Raw genomic sequence first — 18,878 nt, 5'->3', positions numbered from 1 at the left:
TTAAAAAAACACTTCTTTTTTTTCATCAAATAAACGCAGGCTGGATGAGCACAGCAGGCCAAACCACATCAGAGGAGCTCCCAGAATGAGGCATTCCAGTCCTGTACATTCCAGATGTCCTTGTTTTTCAAGGACTGCAACACGTCCCCCACTTCCCCACCCCCTGCCAGTGGTCGAGAATTCCCTCGACCGTGTCTCCCACATTTCCTGCAACTCATCCCTCGCACCCCCTCCCTGCAATAACAACCAAAACAGAATCCCCCTTGACCTCTCATACCATCTGACCAACCTCCAGATCCAACGCATCATCCTCCGGCACTTTGTCCATCTGCAATCCGACCCCACAACCAAAGACCTTTTTCCCTCCCCATCCCTATGTGTTTTCCAGAGGGACCACTCTCTCCGTGACTCCCTTGTTCACTTCACACTCTCCTCCAGCCCCACCACACCTGGCACCTTCCCCTGCAACCGCAGGAAGTGCTACACCTCACCCCCATCCCAGGCCCCAAAAAGACATTCCACATCAAACAGATGTTCACTTGCACATCTGCTAATGTGGTATACTGCATCCACTGTTCCCACTGTGGCCTCCTCTACATTGGGGAAACCAAGCGGAGGCTTGGCGACCGCTTTGCAGAACACCTACGCTCGGTTCGCAGTGCACCTCCCAGAGGCAAACCATTTCAACTCCCCTCCCATTCCTCAGACGACATGTCCAACCTTGGCCTCCTGCAGTGCCACAACGATGCTACCCGAAGGTTGCAGGAACAGCGCCTCATATTCCACTTGGGAACCCTGCAGCCTAATGGTATCAATGTGGATTTCACAAACGTCAAAATCTCCCCTCCCCGACCGCATCCCAAAACCAGCCCAGCTCGCCCCTGCCTCCCTAACCTGTCCCTCCCACCTCAAGCCCCACCCCCATCTCCTACCTACTAACCTCATCCTGCCCCCTTGACCTGTCTGTCCTCCCTGGACTGACCTATCTCCTCCCTACCTCCCTACCTACACTCACCTTTACTGGCTCCATCCCTGCCTCTTTGACCTGTCTGTCTCCTCTCTGCCTATCTTCTCCTTTATCCATCTTCTATCCGCCTCCCACTCTTTCCCTGTTTATTTCAGAACCCCCTTTCCCTCCCCCATTTCTGAAGGGAGGTCTAGGTCCGAAACATCAGCCTTCCTGCTCCTATGATGCCTCTTGGCCTGCTGGGTTCATCCAGTTCTACACCTTGTTATCGCAGTCCACTAATTGCTAGTTTTTAACAATATTTCAGCAATATTGCTTTATTGATAATTTTTACTGCAGGGCGCCATTCTACTAAACAGTTGAAACAGCAGGAGATAAAACTGAGCAATCAATCTTGCAAGGAGTGGATTAGGTCATAGCTCTGTTGCCCTGGCATATTCAATGCATTGTTGTAGAAGTTGAGCAGCATAATGTCTGAGATGCAACCATTTTCAGCTGCTTCACCAATGGCCTTGGCTTCGCTGTAAGGTCAGAAGTGAGGATCTTCATTAATGTACTAATTGTGTCAACCCAGGTACGCTGTTGGTTTGCTGCAGGACCTGGATGACGTTCTGGTTTGGACTGATAAATAGCATGTGATGTTCACACTATAGGAGTGCCTGGCAATGATCATTTCAAAACAGAGAACTTAACTAAGAAGGTCTATGATAGCATTATCATCTTTAAAACGTCTACTGTCAATTTTTTTTTCAGTTAGCATTGGCTGGAAACTGAATTGGTTCAGTGTATAAATATGTCTGGGACTCAGAGTTCTGTGCATTGCTCACCACTTCCCTGCTCCCTAAAACCTGTCTGTAGTCTACAAGAGCACAGATCAGGAGTGTGATAGAGTACTCAGTGTTTGTCCAGATACATGGCCCCCACAACACTCAAATGGTACAAGACAATCCAGTACAGAGCAATCTATTTGTATGGTACTCCATCCACCACTTAGAAACATTCACTCCTTTCACCACAAGTGCACAGTGGCAGCAGTGTATCCTGTGTAAAAGATGCATTGAAGCAACTCCAAGATTTCTTCACCAGCACGTTCCAAATCTCTGACCTGTCTCACGTTTTAAACACATATCCTTTGTCACCTTGCGTGAGGAGAGGTGTAGTTGCATTTGGGGCAGTTCAGAAATGTTTAACTGGATAGATTCCAGAGATGAGTGGGTTGTCCTCTGAAGAGAGATTGAGAAGTTTAGGCCTGTACTGTCTGGAATTTAGAAGAATAAGAGGTGATCTAATTGACGTATATGAGATGCTAAATGAGATTGACAAAGTGGAGGTAGAGAGGGTGGTTCCTCATCTACAGAAATGTACAATGGCAGGTCATTAGTTATTAAGCTAAGTGGTAATAATTTTAAAACCGATGAGAAATTACTTCTGTCAGGTTCCTGAATCTGTGAAATTCATAATCTCCATGTGATGAGTGCAAGGACTCCTGTAAATTTGAGGTGACAAACTGATTTGCAATCAGTAGTGGGCTAATAGGTTATGGCGAATGGGCAAGCAAATGGAGCTGAGGCTGATTTCAGATAAACCATGATCATATTAAAAGACAGTGCAGGCTTGGGGCTGAATGGCTGCTGCCTCCTAGTTGTGTTCTGAGGTTGCCCAATAGTAGCACCGTGTCTTAGTGGTTAGCATTGCTGCTTCACAGTGCCAGAGACCTGGGTTTGATTCCACCCTCGGGCAGTGGTCTGTTTGGAGTTTGCACGTTCTTTCTGTGTAGGTTTCCTCTGGATGCTCCTATTTGATGCCTCAATCTAAAGATGTGCAGCTAGATGGATTAGCCTTGGGAAATGCAAGGTTGCAGGAATAAGATACGGGGGGTGAGTCTGGTTGGGGTGTTCTTCGGAGGGCTCGCATGGCCTCACTGGGCTGAATGGCCTGCTTCCGCACTCTAGAGATTCTACAATTCTGCAAACAGTTACTGAGCGCGTATGAGCAAGCATTGAACCTTTGTTCATTGAGAGGGTGCAATCAGCCCTGAATTGAATGTGTAGTGCTGTAGCAAGATATTTATACACCATTCTTGTGTGGTAAATAACTGTAGCCCGTTCACAGCCTTGCAAGCGTTTGACGGCTAAACCCATATCAATGCAAAAGACAAGGCGGAAGAATTCACAAGTGTTTTGAGCCAGAAGTGCCAAGAGGATGATCTGTCTTGTTCTCTTTTCCAAGTCACTGCCTCCATCCCCTTCTTCCATTAACTTCAGCTTTGATTAAAAAGTTGATGGGAGCAGGGGACTGTTTCTACTAGGTGGAGTCATACCCAGCATGGAGGATGTTGGTTGGACTTCTTGAAGATTGAGAATCCCAGTTAGGAGGACCAAGTTCTTCAGGGTCATTTTTAGCCATAATCAGCTTGAGCTGCTTTATCAATGATCTTCCTTAAATCATAATGTCCAAAGTGGGGATGTTCACTGATTGCTAATGTTGAGCATTGATTGCAATGACTTGAACACTGAAGCAGTCTGTGCCTCTGTGCAGCAACATTCAGGCTTGGGTTTAGGTGACATTTGTGCCACAAGACTGCCAGGTAATTACAGTCTTCCCTTGACAATCAGTGACAGTACCACCATTGATTTCACTGGTCAGCATTCTGGGAGTTACCATTGACCAAAAATATAACTAACCCCGCCATGTGAATAGTATGACTACGTGAGCTCTGGGGATTTCCTCGAGTCGGATGGGGAGAGCCGTGGAGTGGTGTTGGGCCATTGTGCTCTGGGTGGGGAGGAGAGAGGCACGTTAATGTGTATGTGCCACGAGGTGTTAACGTTGTACTGGGGTTGGATGGTGGTGGTATTAGAGTTGAGCCTCCTAAGTAATGGCAATATATTTGTAATACAGAAAAACACAAGTTAAATTTGGCATTCCGTGCTCAAATATAAACTTACACAGTGGTCATCATTTATTTGGAGCTGTTTGATCTCATTGGAGAGCCACACTGGAAGTCTCACCCTACTATTCCTGGAGACATCACAGAAATAACGAATGAGTACCCAGAAGTCCCAATTTACCTGCCCCTTCGGCTCAGGTTGACAGAAAACACAGACCAAGGTTCTGTACTTAACAATGTTTACTATTACAAGTCAATAGTCTTAATCTACAAGTAAGCAAATATGCACCATTGGCCTCTGACTCTGCTAATTAAAATTCTAAAGCTCCTTTTAAACTTCCTCTTGCATCCGTGCACAGGCAGGTCAAAAGAATACTGGTGTTATGAGTGGAAATGCAGAATAGGAAGATAACTCGGAGACAAAAATAGAAGTTGCTGGAAAAGTTCAGCTGGTTTGGCAGCATCTGCTAAGAAAAAAAAAAATCAGTTAATGTTTTGGGTCTGCTGACTGAGTTCTGAGGAAGGGTCACCGGACCTGAAACGTTAACTCTGATTTTTTTTTTCTTCGCAAATGCTGCCAGACCTGAGCTTTTCAGAAACTTCTGTTTTTATTCCTGATTTATAGTATCTGCAGTTCTTTCAGTTTTATTAATTATTAAGACAATTCAGGGTTTCTATTCACAGGCTTGAGATGATTATTTTGCTGATCAAACTGCTGCTTCTCCAGATGCTTTCACTGGTTTGCAGGAGGTGCAGTGTGTCTGGTTCACAGCGACATTAAGAGTCCGACTTGCCTAAGTCAGTCCCAGACAGTAGCAACAGTTGAAGCAGAAGTAAACAGGTTTTCTTCAGACTGGAAATGCATTTTGCTGCAGAGATAGTTCCTGGGTTGGTGAAGATCTGATATACTTTCTCTATCCTGTTCACTGCCCCAAGCTTTAAGCTAATTGAAAGCTAATTTCACAGCTGCTGGCAACAAAAGAACTTTGTATTTGGTCTGTGAACTAGTGAGCAGTTATCTATTAGTTTGTGGCTAGTCAAAGCTCCGTTTGTAAATACACCTTGCCCCCATATTCCTCTTCCTACTCCTGCTTTTAGCAATGGCCTTATAAGCGGTGCTCAGTGAGCTTCAGGTTACTTGCTTTCCAAAAAAAATTCAGTAATCTTTCAGCAATCTTCAGTTTTAAACCTCTCATTTCAGTCCTTCTTAAAAATGCTGAAAAAATTGAGAACGCCGTCTTTACACAGTCCACATGATTTTCTAACTAAAATCTGTTTGTTGATTACCATGAATGTTGTGGTGACTTTTAGTATGCAAATTCCAAATGTGTATTTTTATCCTATGCTCCGTGCCAAAGCGTGAAATTTGCTCCAACGTGAAGTGAATGATGAATTCAGCAGTGTTAATGCTCCTATTAGTCAGTTTGTGCTACTGTATTCAGAACAATAATGGAACGTTAGAACGTGGGATGCTTTTACTTCATGGAGTGAATCATGCATGATTTAAAAGGATTTTTAAAGGAACCTCGAGTAAACATTTTGGGCATGGGAAGAAGCAAAGTTTAGCGGGAGAGTGGAACAGTAGGTTTAGATTGCAATGCCTGTGATTACACACACATTAGTTCCATTGGCAATCCAATCCTTAATAGCCCATGTATTCTGGAAATTGGAATGTATAAGTTAAGTCTGATGTTTTCTTTTACTAGGTGGAGAGACCCTTGATGAATGTGGATTGAGATTTCTTTTAGCCATGCGGCTCCATACATTCCTATTAACATCACTACCTCCAGTCTATCGAGCACAACTTCTTCATCAAGGTAAATCTGTGAAAATATGAAAAAAAAAGCCCTGTAAACAAAATAGAACTCTAGCCTCAGAAGCTATCATTCCTTTATACAGTAGGTAAGGCAAGTGTTAAAATATGCTATGTATTTATTGCTTTTAACCTCCAATCTGGTACTGTGTGTTCATTCTGCATTTGACAACCCTATTCATTTGTAATGTAGAAGCTTTTCTGAAAAGCATATCTTTATTTCAGTATGGCTAAATATACTTGGATATTTCTGAAGTTCCTTTTTGACCAATTTATTTACAGCACATGACCACAGCTTGCAAATTCAGCATCTAATGCTTGTTCTCAGTTGCACTTCAGAAGGTGATGATCATTGCCTTGACTTGTTTCAATTCGTGTCATAACGATGCACCAACATGCTGTCAAATAGGGAGTTCTAGAACCTTGACCCAACGTCAGTGAAAGAAATTATATGTGCTTGAGACTTGGAAAGAAGCTTGGAGGTTGTTCAAATGTGCCTATCTGCACATATGTCTTTAGGTGGTGTAGATCACAGGAATGATAAAGTACTACCAAAACACATCTTCACAAATGGTTGCAAAATACAATTCATACAATGTGCACCACCAGCTATCTCAATAGTCCAGTGGTGAGGGAGTGAATTATAAGGTGGTGAATGAGTTATCAGTGACTTAAATTGCATTGTCCCGGATGTTGTCAAGCTTCTTGAATGTTACTGGAATGCTAGCTAACCAAATAAGTGGAGTGTTTCCATTAAACTATGAACTTGAATTATGTCTTGAAGTTAGCAGGCCGACTTTGGGCACCCAGTATGTGAATCGTGCACCCAGAATACCTAGTTAGTAGCACTGTAAATGACACCTTCCATTCCTTTTCTGATGACCTGATCAGACCATATTAAGGTGATATCAGGAGAGACTGGATTTGTTCTGCTTCTGTGAACAGAACAGGCTATTTCCCATATTGTTGGGAGGAGCCATTGTTCTAGCTGTACTGCAGCAACTTGGTTGCAGGGGCTTTGGTGCCAAAGTAGATTTTCAGCACTGTAGCCAGCATCATTTGAGGTTCTGAAACTGTTGGCATAAATAATTGCTTTAGCCATTTCATGCGATCACATCAATGAATAAAATTTGCTGAAAACCTGTGATGCTGAAGATTCCTGGAGAAAGGCGTGATGGATAAGGCCATATGATAGGAATTTCTGGCTGCAAATGCTTGCAAACATTTCAGCCTTGCTTCTTGTGTTCTCATGCTAGGCTCTGCCACCATTGAGATTGGGGATATTTGTGATGGTTGTTCAATTTCAGTCATAATAAGACTATTTGAATAGGTGTAGGCACTTTTGGTTCAGCCTGCTTCACCATTCGATAGGAACGTTGTTGATCTGATGTTCCTCACATAGTTTTCTGCGATTTTCCCCAATTGGTCAAAAATCTATCTCTTTCAACCTTAAGTATACACAGGATTCTGTCCCCACAGCTCTCTCTGGCAAGGAGTTCCTTCAGCCTCAGAAGAAATCCCTCCTCATCTCAGTCTTCAGTTGTGACCTTATTCTGACCTCTGCTCTTTTTCTCCCTTGAGAAAAACATTCTTTGAACATGTACCCTGTCAAGCCCCTTCAGACTCCTATGTATATTTCAATGAGATCACTTATTTTTCTAAACTGCAGTGAGTAGAGTCCAAAACCTGTTTAGCATTTGTTCATGAGATTATCTCTTCATAACAGGGATAATCCTAGTGAACATTCTCTGAATTACCTCCAATTAAGCAGTACCTTTCCTTAAGGAGACCAAACTGCTCTCAATACTCCTGATGTGATTTTACAAGTATTTCCTGCAGTTGCAGTAAGACTTTCCTGTTCTCAAGCTCCAACCGCATTAAAATAAGGGCCAAAATTCCTATAGTGTGCCTGAGTACCTGCTGTACCTGTGATTAAGTTTTGTTGCACAAGTACTCCAGTATGTTTTGTTGCAGCTTTCTGTAGTGTTTCTCCTTTTAAATAATCATTCTTTTTGTCTTCCTTTATGAACAAGTTCTCATTTTCCAGATAATACTCCATATGCCAACTTTTTGCCCACTTACATACCCTATCAATATTTCAATAAACTTTGCATTCCTCTCTCAACCTGCATTTTCACCTATTTTAGCATCTTCAAATTTAGCAATAGTATATTCACTTCCTCCCTCTAAGTTATGAATATATATTGTGAATAGTTGCAAGTCTTGAATCGGTGGTTACAAGTTGCCAACTGAAAAAGACATGTTATCCCCATTTCCTCCTTCTTGTCTATCAGCAAATTCTCTATCCGCACCAATATATTGCCACCAGCATCAAGAGATAATGCCTTTTGATTTAACCTTCCGTGAGGTACCTTGTTAAGTGTCTTGTAGAAGTTCAGGTACAGTTTATCTGAGTCCCCCTCTCTCCACTCTGGTTGAGGTGTCCTCTTTTATAATTCTATTATATTAGTCAGACACAGTTTCCTTTTCTTGAAGTCATGTTGACTGTGCTTGATTTCATTATGGGTTTCTGAATGTGCTGTTACTTCCTTAGTAATGTGTTCCAGCAGTTTACCAGCGATAGATGTGAGGCTCATCGGCCTACAGTTACCTGCTTTTGCCTCCCTCCCTTTGTTTTTGAATACAGGCATCTTTCAATCCTCTGGTACTTCTCTTGAATACAAGGATTTTTGGTAAGTTACAACCACTATCTACTATCTCTGTAACTGCTGCCTTTAGGATGCCAGGCTGCAAACCATCAGACCAGGGGACCAACCTGCCCTGAGCCTAGTTTGTGTTTGCTTAATAAGTACTTTTCAGTGATGGCAATGACACTTAATTCCTCCCCATGTTCTTTTGTATCAACAGGATGCTTGAAATATCTTCCATCCTTAGGTCTGATGCAAAATGCCTGTTTAACTTCTCTGCCACGTCCTTGTTCCCCATAACTATCACCCAGCTTTGTTTTCTAAGAGTCCTGCATATTTAAAAAGAAGTGCTTATTGTCAAACTTATATATTTCTTGATAGTTAAGACCTCTGTTTGTTTATTTTCTATCTCTATTTTTTAAGTCTACCTTTACCGGGTTCTAAATTTATCCCAGTCTTCACTGGCATCAACTTCTCCCTCTTCGTATGCTTTTTCTTTGAACTTTATACTCTCCTTAACTTCGTTAGCCCTGGTTTGTTTATGCTCCTATTCAAATCTTTCCTCCTTACTGGGATATAACTTTGCTGAGAGTCATGAATTACTTAATAGACAAGCAATTGTTGACATTTGTCTTTCTTACTAATCTATCTGCCCAGCCCAATTCAGTGAACTCTACCACCATTACATCATTGTCTTTATTTAAGTTAAGCATGTTTGTTTCTGACCCAAGTTTCTCTCAAAACTGAATATTCAATGCTACCATGTTATGATCACTACTTTTGAGGGGATCTTTTACTCTGATGTCATTTATTAAACCAGTCTGACCAGATCAAGGAAAGCCTCTACCCTGGTTGGTTCCATGAAATGTTGCCCCAGGAAATGATCCCAAATGCACTTGGCAAATTTTTGTCATAGTTACTCCTTCCGACTTGATTTAATCAATATGAAGATTAGGGTCACTCATTGTAATTATCATACTGTCATTCTTCTTCACACCTGAATGTGGCAGGGCTGAAAAATGTTGAACTGTTTAGTTGGAGCATTTGACTCTCTATCCATAGCTCCTGCTTCTACATGTATCTGTCTGTTGTAGTTTCAACTATTTGGCACTTCATGATGGTTCTCCTGGCTTGCTGTCCTACCCCCCCCTCATTGAACTAGAGTTAGCTCCTTGGCTTGGTGATGGTGATGATGTACACTAGAATGTACCAGGTTATATATTGTGGTGTGATGCTGTTCAACTGCTGGCCACGGTGCCTCTTGGAAGTTTAGTTTAGAGCTGTTGCAGCTAATCTTTATCTTATTCTGTATCATGGTGCTGTCAACCAACACCTTCAGTGAGTTTTCTCTATGAAAAGGTGACTTTTCTTCTGTCAGAGCAATAAAGGGCCAAGAATGTAATGACGAATGCATTTGTATTGGTGGTTTGGGAAAAATCCAAAAACTGTTAGTCCTGTCTGCTAATTCTGTTGCCACTTGCCAGTCTGGCAACCAATCATCTTCTGTTGAAGGTATTACCAAGGTACTGTTGGGTAATGGGATTGAATTCCCCCATCATGCCTTCAGGACTACTTTCAAGTATTCTTCAACATTGTGATGTAATCATGTAGGTGTAAGAGAACATTTGGTAGGTTATCATTCTCAGTTTCATCTTAAACCATGAGATCTCATGACATCTGGCATTGGTGTTTAGGATTCCTGGAGTCAAGCTCTCCAGACTGTAAACTATTGTTATGCCAATTCTTGCCACTGACAGTACTTTGTGGAGCTAGTGATATCTAAAGACGGCAAGTTTAAAATGGTAGCTCATTCTAAGAATGACGCTATCACAACTTGCTTGACTAGTTAATGTAACAATGACTTCAACTTTATCGTTAGTTGCCTGATATTATTGAGGAGGACTTGCGAATTTGATAAGTTTGAGTATGCATTTATAAAATTTGATTCCACCATGTAAGTCAAAGTCAAGTGCTCTGCCTTGTTTGACTGTTAATTACATCAACATGTTACAAAGTAGTACACTGAGTGGTTTTCAAGGTCATTTCAGAAAAAAGAATCATTTATGTTGCATGAAGTCATATGGTAGCCTCATGAGATCAGAAAGACAGACAGATTTTCTTCTCTAAAGAATAAGTTAATTAGTTGATCATCTTGACAATTACTGATGTTAGTCTTTTGTGCATGTTGCTTTTTCTACTGTTTATAAATAAATTCGAATTCATATTGAGGTTTCAAGTCTCTACTGCACTATATATTCAAGACTAAGGGTGACTATCTTGGGAGCATAGTCACTGCAATGCCCATTAAGATGCAGAACCTGATTTGTAGAAATATGTTTGTTTATTTCAGGTTTATCTACTTGTCATTTTGCCTGGGCCTTTCATTCGGAGGCAGAGGAAGAGCTGCTAAACATGATCCCTGCAATGCAAAGAGGAGATCCTCACTGGTCTGAACTTAGAGCAATGGGGGTAGGCTGGTGGGTGCGCAGCACAAACATTCTACGCAGGTGTATAGAAAAGGTATTGTGTATTATTTTCCGAATATTTTTATTAAAAATGGAAGAAAGCGTTGATAGTTGTTCAGTATCTTATGCTGATTCAGTTCTCTGTTTTCCTTGTATGCTTGTGTCTGGACAGCTAATATTAGTGGATGCTGAACAAATTTCAACATGGAACTATAAGTTGCTGCTAACAGCTTCTATTACGAGAAACATCCATATTCCTCAATCACATTGCGGTTATCAACTGGCAAACTAAACCTAACTTGTGACACCATTTTCTTCATGATTAAGTTTTGGCGCTTTCCTCCTATGGCAGAGATTTATACCCATTTTTCTTTACCACTTCTTAGCACCAAATACACTTTGGAGGTGCCAGGTACGGCACTTTCAGCTCTTCAACTGCAAAGGTTGGACCCCAAGTTGGCTTGGACTAATGTCAGGAAGCAGAGGAGTAGTAGAATGGTGTTTGTGTGACTGGAGGCTAGAGTCCAGTGGTGTCCTACAGGTATCAGTGGTAGGTCACTATTGTTTGTCATACTCATAAATAATGAGAATCTGAAGGGGATGAGCAGTAGGTTTGCAGATAACCAGTTGGCGGGGCACTTGATTGTGAGGATGAAGGTGTTAGATTCTGGAAGGATGCAAACGGATTGGTCAGATGGGTAGATCAGTAGCAGCTGGAATTGAACCCCAATTAAATATAAGCTTGGAAGAAGTATTGAGGTTATACTCAATGAATGACAGGACACAAGGAAGTTTGAAGGAACAGAGGGATTTTAGGGGGCTTGCCCACAGATCTCTGAAGGTGGCTGGACAGGTTAATGTGGTTAAGGCAGACAAGATATGTGCCTTTATCATCATGGCATTGGAGCTGTACAGAACTTTGGCTAGGCCATAGCTGGAATACCATGTGTAATTCTGGTCCCCACGCTATCGGAAGAGTGGGATTGCACTAGAGGGTGTGATGAGGAGATTCACCGTGAGGTTGTCTGGAATGGAGCATTTGAGCTGTGGGGAGAGTGTGAATAAGCTCAGATTATATTCTTTAAAGCAGAGAATGGTGAAGGGGAACCTGATTGAGGTATATAGACAGGGTGGATAGAGAGCAGTTGTTCATTTTTGTTGAAGGTTCAAGAGAAAAAGGGACTTAAGTGTGATGTGATTCATTATGGAAGGCCGAATTTGAGTGCAGAATACAGGGTTAATGACAGCATTCTTGGCAGTGTGGAGGAACAGAGGGATCTTGGGGCCCACATCCATAGATCCCTCAAAGTTGCTACCCAAGTTAGAGTTGTTGAAAAGGTATATGGTGCATTGGCTTTCATTGGCAGAGGAATTGAGTTTAAGAGCCATGAGGTTATGCTGCAGTTCGATAAAACCCTGGTTAGGCCACACTTGGAATATTGTGTTCAGTTCTGGTCGCCTCAACATCAGAAGGATGTGGAAGCTTTAGAGAAGGTGCAGGGGAGGTTTACCAGGATGCTGCCTGCAGTGGAGGGCAGGCCTTATGAAGAAAGGTTAAGGGAGCTAGGGCCATTTTCACTAGAGCGAAGGAGGACAAGAAGTGACTTGAGGGAGGTGTACAAGACGATGAGAGGCATAAATAGAGTGGATAGCAAGAGCGTTTTTTCCCAGGGTGGAACTGACTATTACGAGGGGGCATAATTTTGAGGTGACTGGAGGAAAGTATAGGGGAGATGTCAGAGTTAGGTTCTTTGCACAGAGTATGGCGGATGTGTAGCATGTGGCAGTGGTAGTGTTGGATACATTAGGGTCATTTAAGCAAATCTTGGATAGGCACATGAATGATAGTAAAATGTAGGGTATGCAGGGTAAGTTTGATCTTGGAATGGGATAATAGATCAGCACAGCATCATAGGCTGAAGGGCCTGTACTGTGCTGTACTGTTCTTTCTTCTATGTTGTTCTATAACTTTAGGGTGAAAGGTAGGAGATTTACAGGGGATTTGAAGACCTTGTTTTTCAGAGGTTGATGGGGTCTAGAATGCATAACTTAAGAGAATAGTTGAAGTGGCTAACCTGGACTCCTTTGAAGAGCTTGGATAAGCACTTGAAGTGCTATAATATTCAAGGCAGTGGGCCAAAGGTGAACAAGTAGCTTCTGCAGTTGTTAATGGACAGATTAACCAGTTTAGGTGGCCAGTTAATGATGCTTGCCTTAACTTGTGTGTTCTGTACTGTTATAAATTTATGTATTGCAAGCTGTTAAGACAACTATTATGACAAGTGTAATTTGAGAGATTGCTGGTATAACTGGGAACATTTTAAATTAGCTAACAAACTAAAAAGGCTGTTTCCTTCTATACACCTCTTCTAATACCAATGAGCAAAGATTAGCACTATGCATTTATACTGTTGCATGCAAGTTCCAAGTTTTATCGCCAACTTAGTGCAAGTTTATTCATGTGCCCTGTACTTTGTTCATTTCTTCACAGGATGTGTGGGGAAGAGAAAAGGATTCTTCCCTTTATCTTTTTACATGTACTCTGTGCTTGAGACATAGCCAAAACACTCTAACCGTTGGTGTTTTACACTCTCCGTGTCAGCTATTGTCATGATTTTGCAATATATCCATTATTGTTGGATCATAAGAGCACCAGGATGACAGTGAATGGGATGAACCATTGTCCTTTTTCGCATAGGAGTTCCTATGTTTTTGTTTTCAACAACTGCCCTCTTAATCTGTAAACAAGATTTAGCTGCAACATTTGAAAGATATTTGGACAAATACATGAATGGGTAAGATTTAGAGGGATATGGGCCAAGTGCGGGTGAATGAGACTGGTTTAGTTTGGGAAACCTGTTCAGATGGAAGAGTTGGACCGAAGGTTCTGTTTCCACGTTATATATATTTATGACTATAACTCTAAGTGTAAGTAATAATGAAATGTGAGGCTGGATGAACACAGCAGGCCAAGCAGCATCTCAGGAGCACCCTTGATGGCCCGCCGGGCCTTTTCTGTCCTGTATGATTGTGGTTTTTGGGTTCAAGCCCATTCCTAGACTTGAGTTCAAAAGTTAACGTCATGTTCCTATGCAATCATGAAGTAGTGCTGTATTGATAGAGTTGCTGTCTTTCGAGTGTGCTATTACACCAAGCCCCAAGCAGTCCTCTCTAGGAGAAATCTTCGTAACAGCTATGGAGTCATCCTGGCCAAGAATTCTAGGTCAGCAGGACAAACCTAGTTACCTGGTTATTATCTCGTTGCGGTTTGTGGGTAAAAGCACCATTTGGCTGCCATGTTTCCTACATTATAGCTGTGAGTAGGTTTGAAAAAAGTACTTCATTGACAACGAAGCATTTTAGGATGTCTGGTGGTTGTGAAAAGTCAATCATTTTCATCTTTCAGTTGTGAGGCAAGGATGCTCTCTCTCAGTATCTTTTTTTTTTCTTGGAAGAGGGCAAAGTCATCCTTCAGTCAAAAATGACATGAAATGCAAATTATTTTCCATCATTGGTAATTCTAGACATATATAGGATGTATCTTTTTATGTTCTATGCTGAATTAAAAACGATTCTTTTACGAAAATGTGTTTAATTGACTAAGTGGTTACCTGGCTGAATGCTATCGAAAAGCTGGGTTCAGATGGCAAGTTGCTTTCCCTAAACTGTGTCCTGAAGTACAAGCAAGGAAAAGATTGAGAATGCCAGACATTTATTTGTGTTATCCAGACGTTCAAATTGTAATTATTCATCCTGCTGTAAGACACTTTTGACTGATGAAATAGCTAATGATAAACGAGACTTTATATGAAGATTTTGTGGAAAACTGACCTTGATGAGCATTTTCAACTTGTGCAAGACTGGAAAATAAATTCCAAACAAAAAGGAACAAGAGTTTAAAAATTTTGATCAAAAAGTCAATTGTAGCTTTTTTCTCATGATAAAAATGATCATACTAAGGATTTGCAACTGCTGACTCCTGTGGCTTATAAGAAAAGAATTAGATGTTTCATCTCTATGTTTATCTGTAAACTTAGAAATGTATTGCAAATGAAAACTTTTTTTGCCTAAAACACAGGTTGCTAAAGCTGCATTCCAGAGAAATAACGATCCTTTAGAAGCAGCTATATTTTACCTTGCTATGAAGAAAAAGGCAGTATTATGGGGCCTGTTCAGGTAAGACATTCCAATGTTTTGTTCATGACATTCAGTACATTTTCCCCATTGATTGCACAAGCCACAAATTTTGTCTTTGTAATTATGCTTGCAGGTTTCCACAAGAATACAATAATGCTTTTCTTGCCGTATCATTTAACTCTAGATCGAAAAGATTGGTGAATCATCCCATAACCACTAGTATTTAGAGATACTGTTTGCTTTGCCATAATAATCATTGGCAAGAGGGAAGAAAACAATGAAGCATTATTCAAGTTGGAATATTATCTTGACCTATAAGAAGAATGTAATAAATGAACCACAATTGTTTTTGCGAATTTCCTGAACCTCATTTAAAGTGGTATGATTGGAGGCTGTTCCAAGCAGATGAAATAAGATTGGGGAAACGATTTTTAAAAAAGGGCATTCAATAAGCCATCAAAATGTTACTTTGCCAATGAATGTTGAATGCTTATTTTTCCTGATAAAATGAAATGTCCAAAGCATATGCTAGTTTATGAATATAATCTACTTTTCTTAACATACATTGATCTATATTGTGGTGGTGTTTTGAATGCACAATGAATATGGAGCAAGAACAGAATGTAGATTAACTTTGTTTTTGATGTGCAGATCTCTCCAGGATAAAAAAATGACTGAGTTTTTTGGAAAAAATTTCAGTGACGATAGATGGAGGAAAGCTGCATTGAAGAATGCCTTCGCATTGTTAGGTAAACAACGATTTGAGCAGTCAGCAGCTTTCTTCCTTTTGGCTGGTTCCCTTAAGGATGCTGTTGAGGTAAAGTAAACTTAAATATAATTGCCCACTGAACAAATTCGCATGCTTACATTCTGAAATAATTAAAGGTTCAAAAATTGTTCACTTGTGTTGCTAAATTAAGAGATATGCAAACAAAGGTTTTTGTGTTTCTTCACTGGGGCAGAATTCCAAGAAAACCAAATCTCAAAGGGAACATCATCAAGAATTTTGTGCTGCATGAGAAGGAAATGCAACTCTGAGACATTACTAGAGAGAATGCATTAGTGAACAGGTTTTTATTTAACTTTGTGAGGCAAATCTACCCTGGTAAAGACCTTAGCATGAGGCATGGCATCCATCTAGCTTTGAAATAGCTGCAATAATTGGACAAAGTGTGACGCTGGATGAACACAGCAGGCCAAGCAGCATCTGTGCTCCTGAGATGTGTTCATCCAGCTTCTCACAAGTTATCTTGGATTCTCCAGCATCTGCAGTTTCCATTATCTCTGATTGCAATAATTGGACACTTTCTTTCCGTTTGCAAAGGGCAGTTTCCTGTGTGTCAATGTGTAACTTGTTTCTTCTCTGAGAGCCATTCTGTGTGCTCCAACTGATTAAGTATAAATTAGGTATTCTTAACGTCAGTTGTTAGACAATCTTGTTTTCAAGTCATAAAATCTCATCTCACATTGGATATTATGCTCTGAGTTTCATAAGAATATTTAGTCAGTTAAATCAGTATTTTAATGATCACAAACTGCTGAAGAGAAGGACTGCTTGTTTGCTTCGTTACTTAAGGGGACAGGCCACCTAAATGACAAACATCACATTGACACACACTCGTGCACCACAACTTTCCTGTGAATTGGGAAGACTGTCTATTTGGCTTGCCAACAGCATGCTTGTTATGTAGAATACCACGCAAGCCGCAGCTGCAATATGTTCTTTCCTCACTTGAATTTGTTCCCTTGTACTTCAGCTGATAACCTGTTGAGGCACTTGGTCTCTGGTAGCTTGTAAAGTGACAGCTTTGCTAATTCAACCAAAAAGAACATTTTATTCAAGCCTGAACCAGTTCTAATTACTCACGATATCATCAAAATAAAAAGCTTGGGCGATGGCAGACTTTTATGCTTTCAACTGATAAACAGCAACATGTAGAACTTGAGTTCTGAGGAGGGGTCACCGGACCCAAAACGTTAACTCTGTTTTCTCCTTCACAGATGCTGCCAGACCTGCTGAGCTTTTCCAGCAACTTTGTTTTTGCTCCATGTAGAACTTGATCCTGTTGTAATAGACATTGATAGTTAGAGAAGTGCAAATCGTCTCGAGAACTTATAAAGAACTGTCAAAAATGTTTCAGAAATTCTAAAAGACCAAACAATGAATGAATTTCTTCAATTTTAGTTGTCACATTGTAATCCCTCATGGAAGCCAATTTGAACAGCAAAATTCTGCAAACACCAAATGTATAACCAGGCCTACTTTTCAAAATTTTAGGTTATTTACTTCAAAGTATGGAGAATTGGCATTCCCCATATAAGGGTACTTTAGTCTAATTCCATTATATTGACATGTCAAACTCATTTTATTTGATGTAACTTCCAAATTAATTCTGAGGTAACCCACAGTGTGGAGCTGGAGAAACACAGCAGGCCAGGCAGCATCAGAGGAGCAGGAAAGCTGACGTTTCGGGTTGGGACCCTTTTACAGAAGGGTCCCAATGCGAAACGCCAGCTTTCCTCCTCCTCTCTGGCTGCCTGGCCTGCTGTGTTCCTCCAGCTCCACACTGTGTTATCTTAGACTCCAGCATAGACAGTTGTTACAGATTAATTAATTCAGTTGTTTTAGTCATACGTCTTGACAGTCTGGTGCACAAACATATGCATACAAGCAAATCGCTGCATTCCTATACATGAAATTCACCTTCCGGTTTCTGTCTCAAATCTTGAACGTTCCCATACCACTTCTGGGTTGAAAATGCACAGTTCTAAGAAAATCATTCATTGAACTTCTATTCAGTTGCATGTATATAACCCAATTTAAAGATTCATACCCCATTTATAAGGTACTGAACGTTTGTTTGTTAAAGATCTTGATGGTATTGAAAAGCATCCTTTTGTACAGATTATTTAAGCTCTCATTCTGTTATCATGTCAGTGTAATTTGAAATTTTTACTCAATATTATTTCTACAATATCCATTACAGAAACAATATTTTCTGTTCAATCCCTAATTAGAAACACGGCAAAAAATCTGTGCAGCGTTGTACCTTGTTGTAGGATCTAGCCTCCATATTGTATACTGTTTTTCAAAGAAAAGGCAATGTGGTATTTGTGGGTAGAAGGATATTGCCACAACTATTCTTCATTGACTGAGTCTCAGGGCCTATTTGGTTTAAAGTGATAGAGAAACAACCAAGTAAATCTTAATGTGAAGATGCTCTTTTCTTAATGTAATGTAATTTATTTCACAGTCCCAGTTGTGTGCAAGTTACATTATTTTGTAAGACTTTATTACTCGGTTATTAAGGAGAGCAGTGGATGTAAGTCTGTACTTAGATCCCAAGATGTTCTGCCTTTTTTATTCATCCAAACCATTATGACATCAGATTGGATGGACCCTAATGCAGTCTTCAGTGTGAACCATTAAGTTATACAACTGACATCTGATCTGGATTTGACAAAAGTAAGTGCTTACAACTCATTGTACCCTCTCTTCATATAGGTTTGTCTCGAAAGACTTCATGATGTTCAGTTAGCTCTTGTAATAGCACGCTTATATGAATCAGAATTTGAAGTGTCGTTCACTTACAAGTCTATACTTGTCAGAAGAATCCTGGGATATGATATAAAGAGCAAAGACTTTAACCTTTCTCTAAGAAATTCTGATTCTGTATTGCGGAGTATGGCGTATTGGATATTAGAAGATTACACCAACTCTCTGAACACTCTGTTGGAAGAGGGGATGAAAGAAAATGATAATTCCAGTGTGACAGGTAATGCTTTTTGATGAACGAGGTTTATGAAAACATTTAATTTTGTATTGTGACATTTATTTATTATTTTTGTACTACTTGAAAGGAAGTGTGAAGACCAACAAAGCATTTTGTATGTCAGCTAACTCCCTTAAAGGCATGTTATCAGTTGCCTGGGAACAGGATTGGAGACAGTTGAGATT

The 18,878-nt window shown here is 40.5% G+C and overlaps 1 protein-coding gene across 9 annotated transcripts in view; it reads left to right on the top strand.

The window, feature by feature from the left end:
* The window catches only part of dmxl1 (Dmx-like 1), a 204,653-nt gene that overhangs the window by 102,854 nt on the left and 82,921 nt on the right, over positions 1-18,878 (top strand). For all 9 annotated transcript variants that reach the window (XM_048528018.2, XM_048528019.2, XM_048528017.2 and 6 more), the window contains 5 exons: positions 5,564-5,674; positions 10,669-10,838; positions 14,862-14,959; positions 15,572-15,737; positions 18,426-18,696. In XM_048528018.2, coding sequence (XP_048383975.2) covers positions 5,564-5,674; positions 10,669-10,838; positions 14,862-14,959; positions 15,572-15,737; positions 18,426-18,696 — 816 coding nt within the window. The remainder of the gene's footprint in view (positions 1-5,563; positions 5,675-10,668; positions 10,839-14,861; positions 14,960-15,571; positions 15,738-18,425; positions 18,697-18,878) is intronic.

Source organism: Stegostoma tigrinum, chromosome 3, assembly GCF_030684315.1.
Source record: "Stegostoma tigrinum isolate sSteTig4 chromosome 3, sSteTig4.hap1, whole genome shotgun sequence".
NCBI lineage: Eukaryota > Metazoa > Chordata > Chondrichthyes > Orectolobiformes > Stegostomatidae > Stegostoma > Stegostoma tigrinum.
This window is presented reverse-complemented; position numbering and strand designations above follow the sequence as displayed.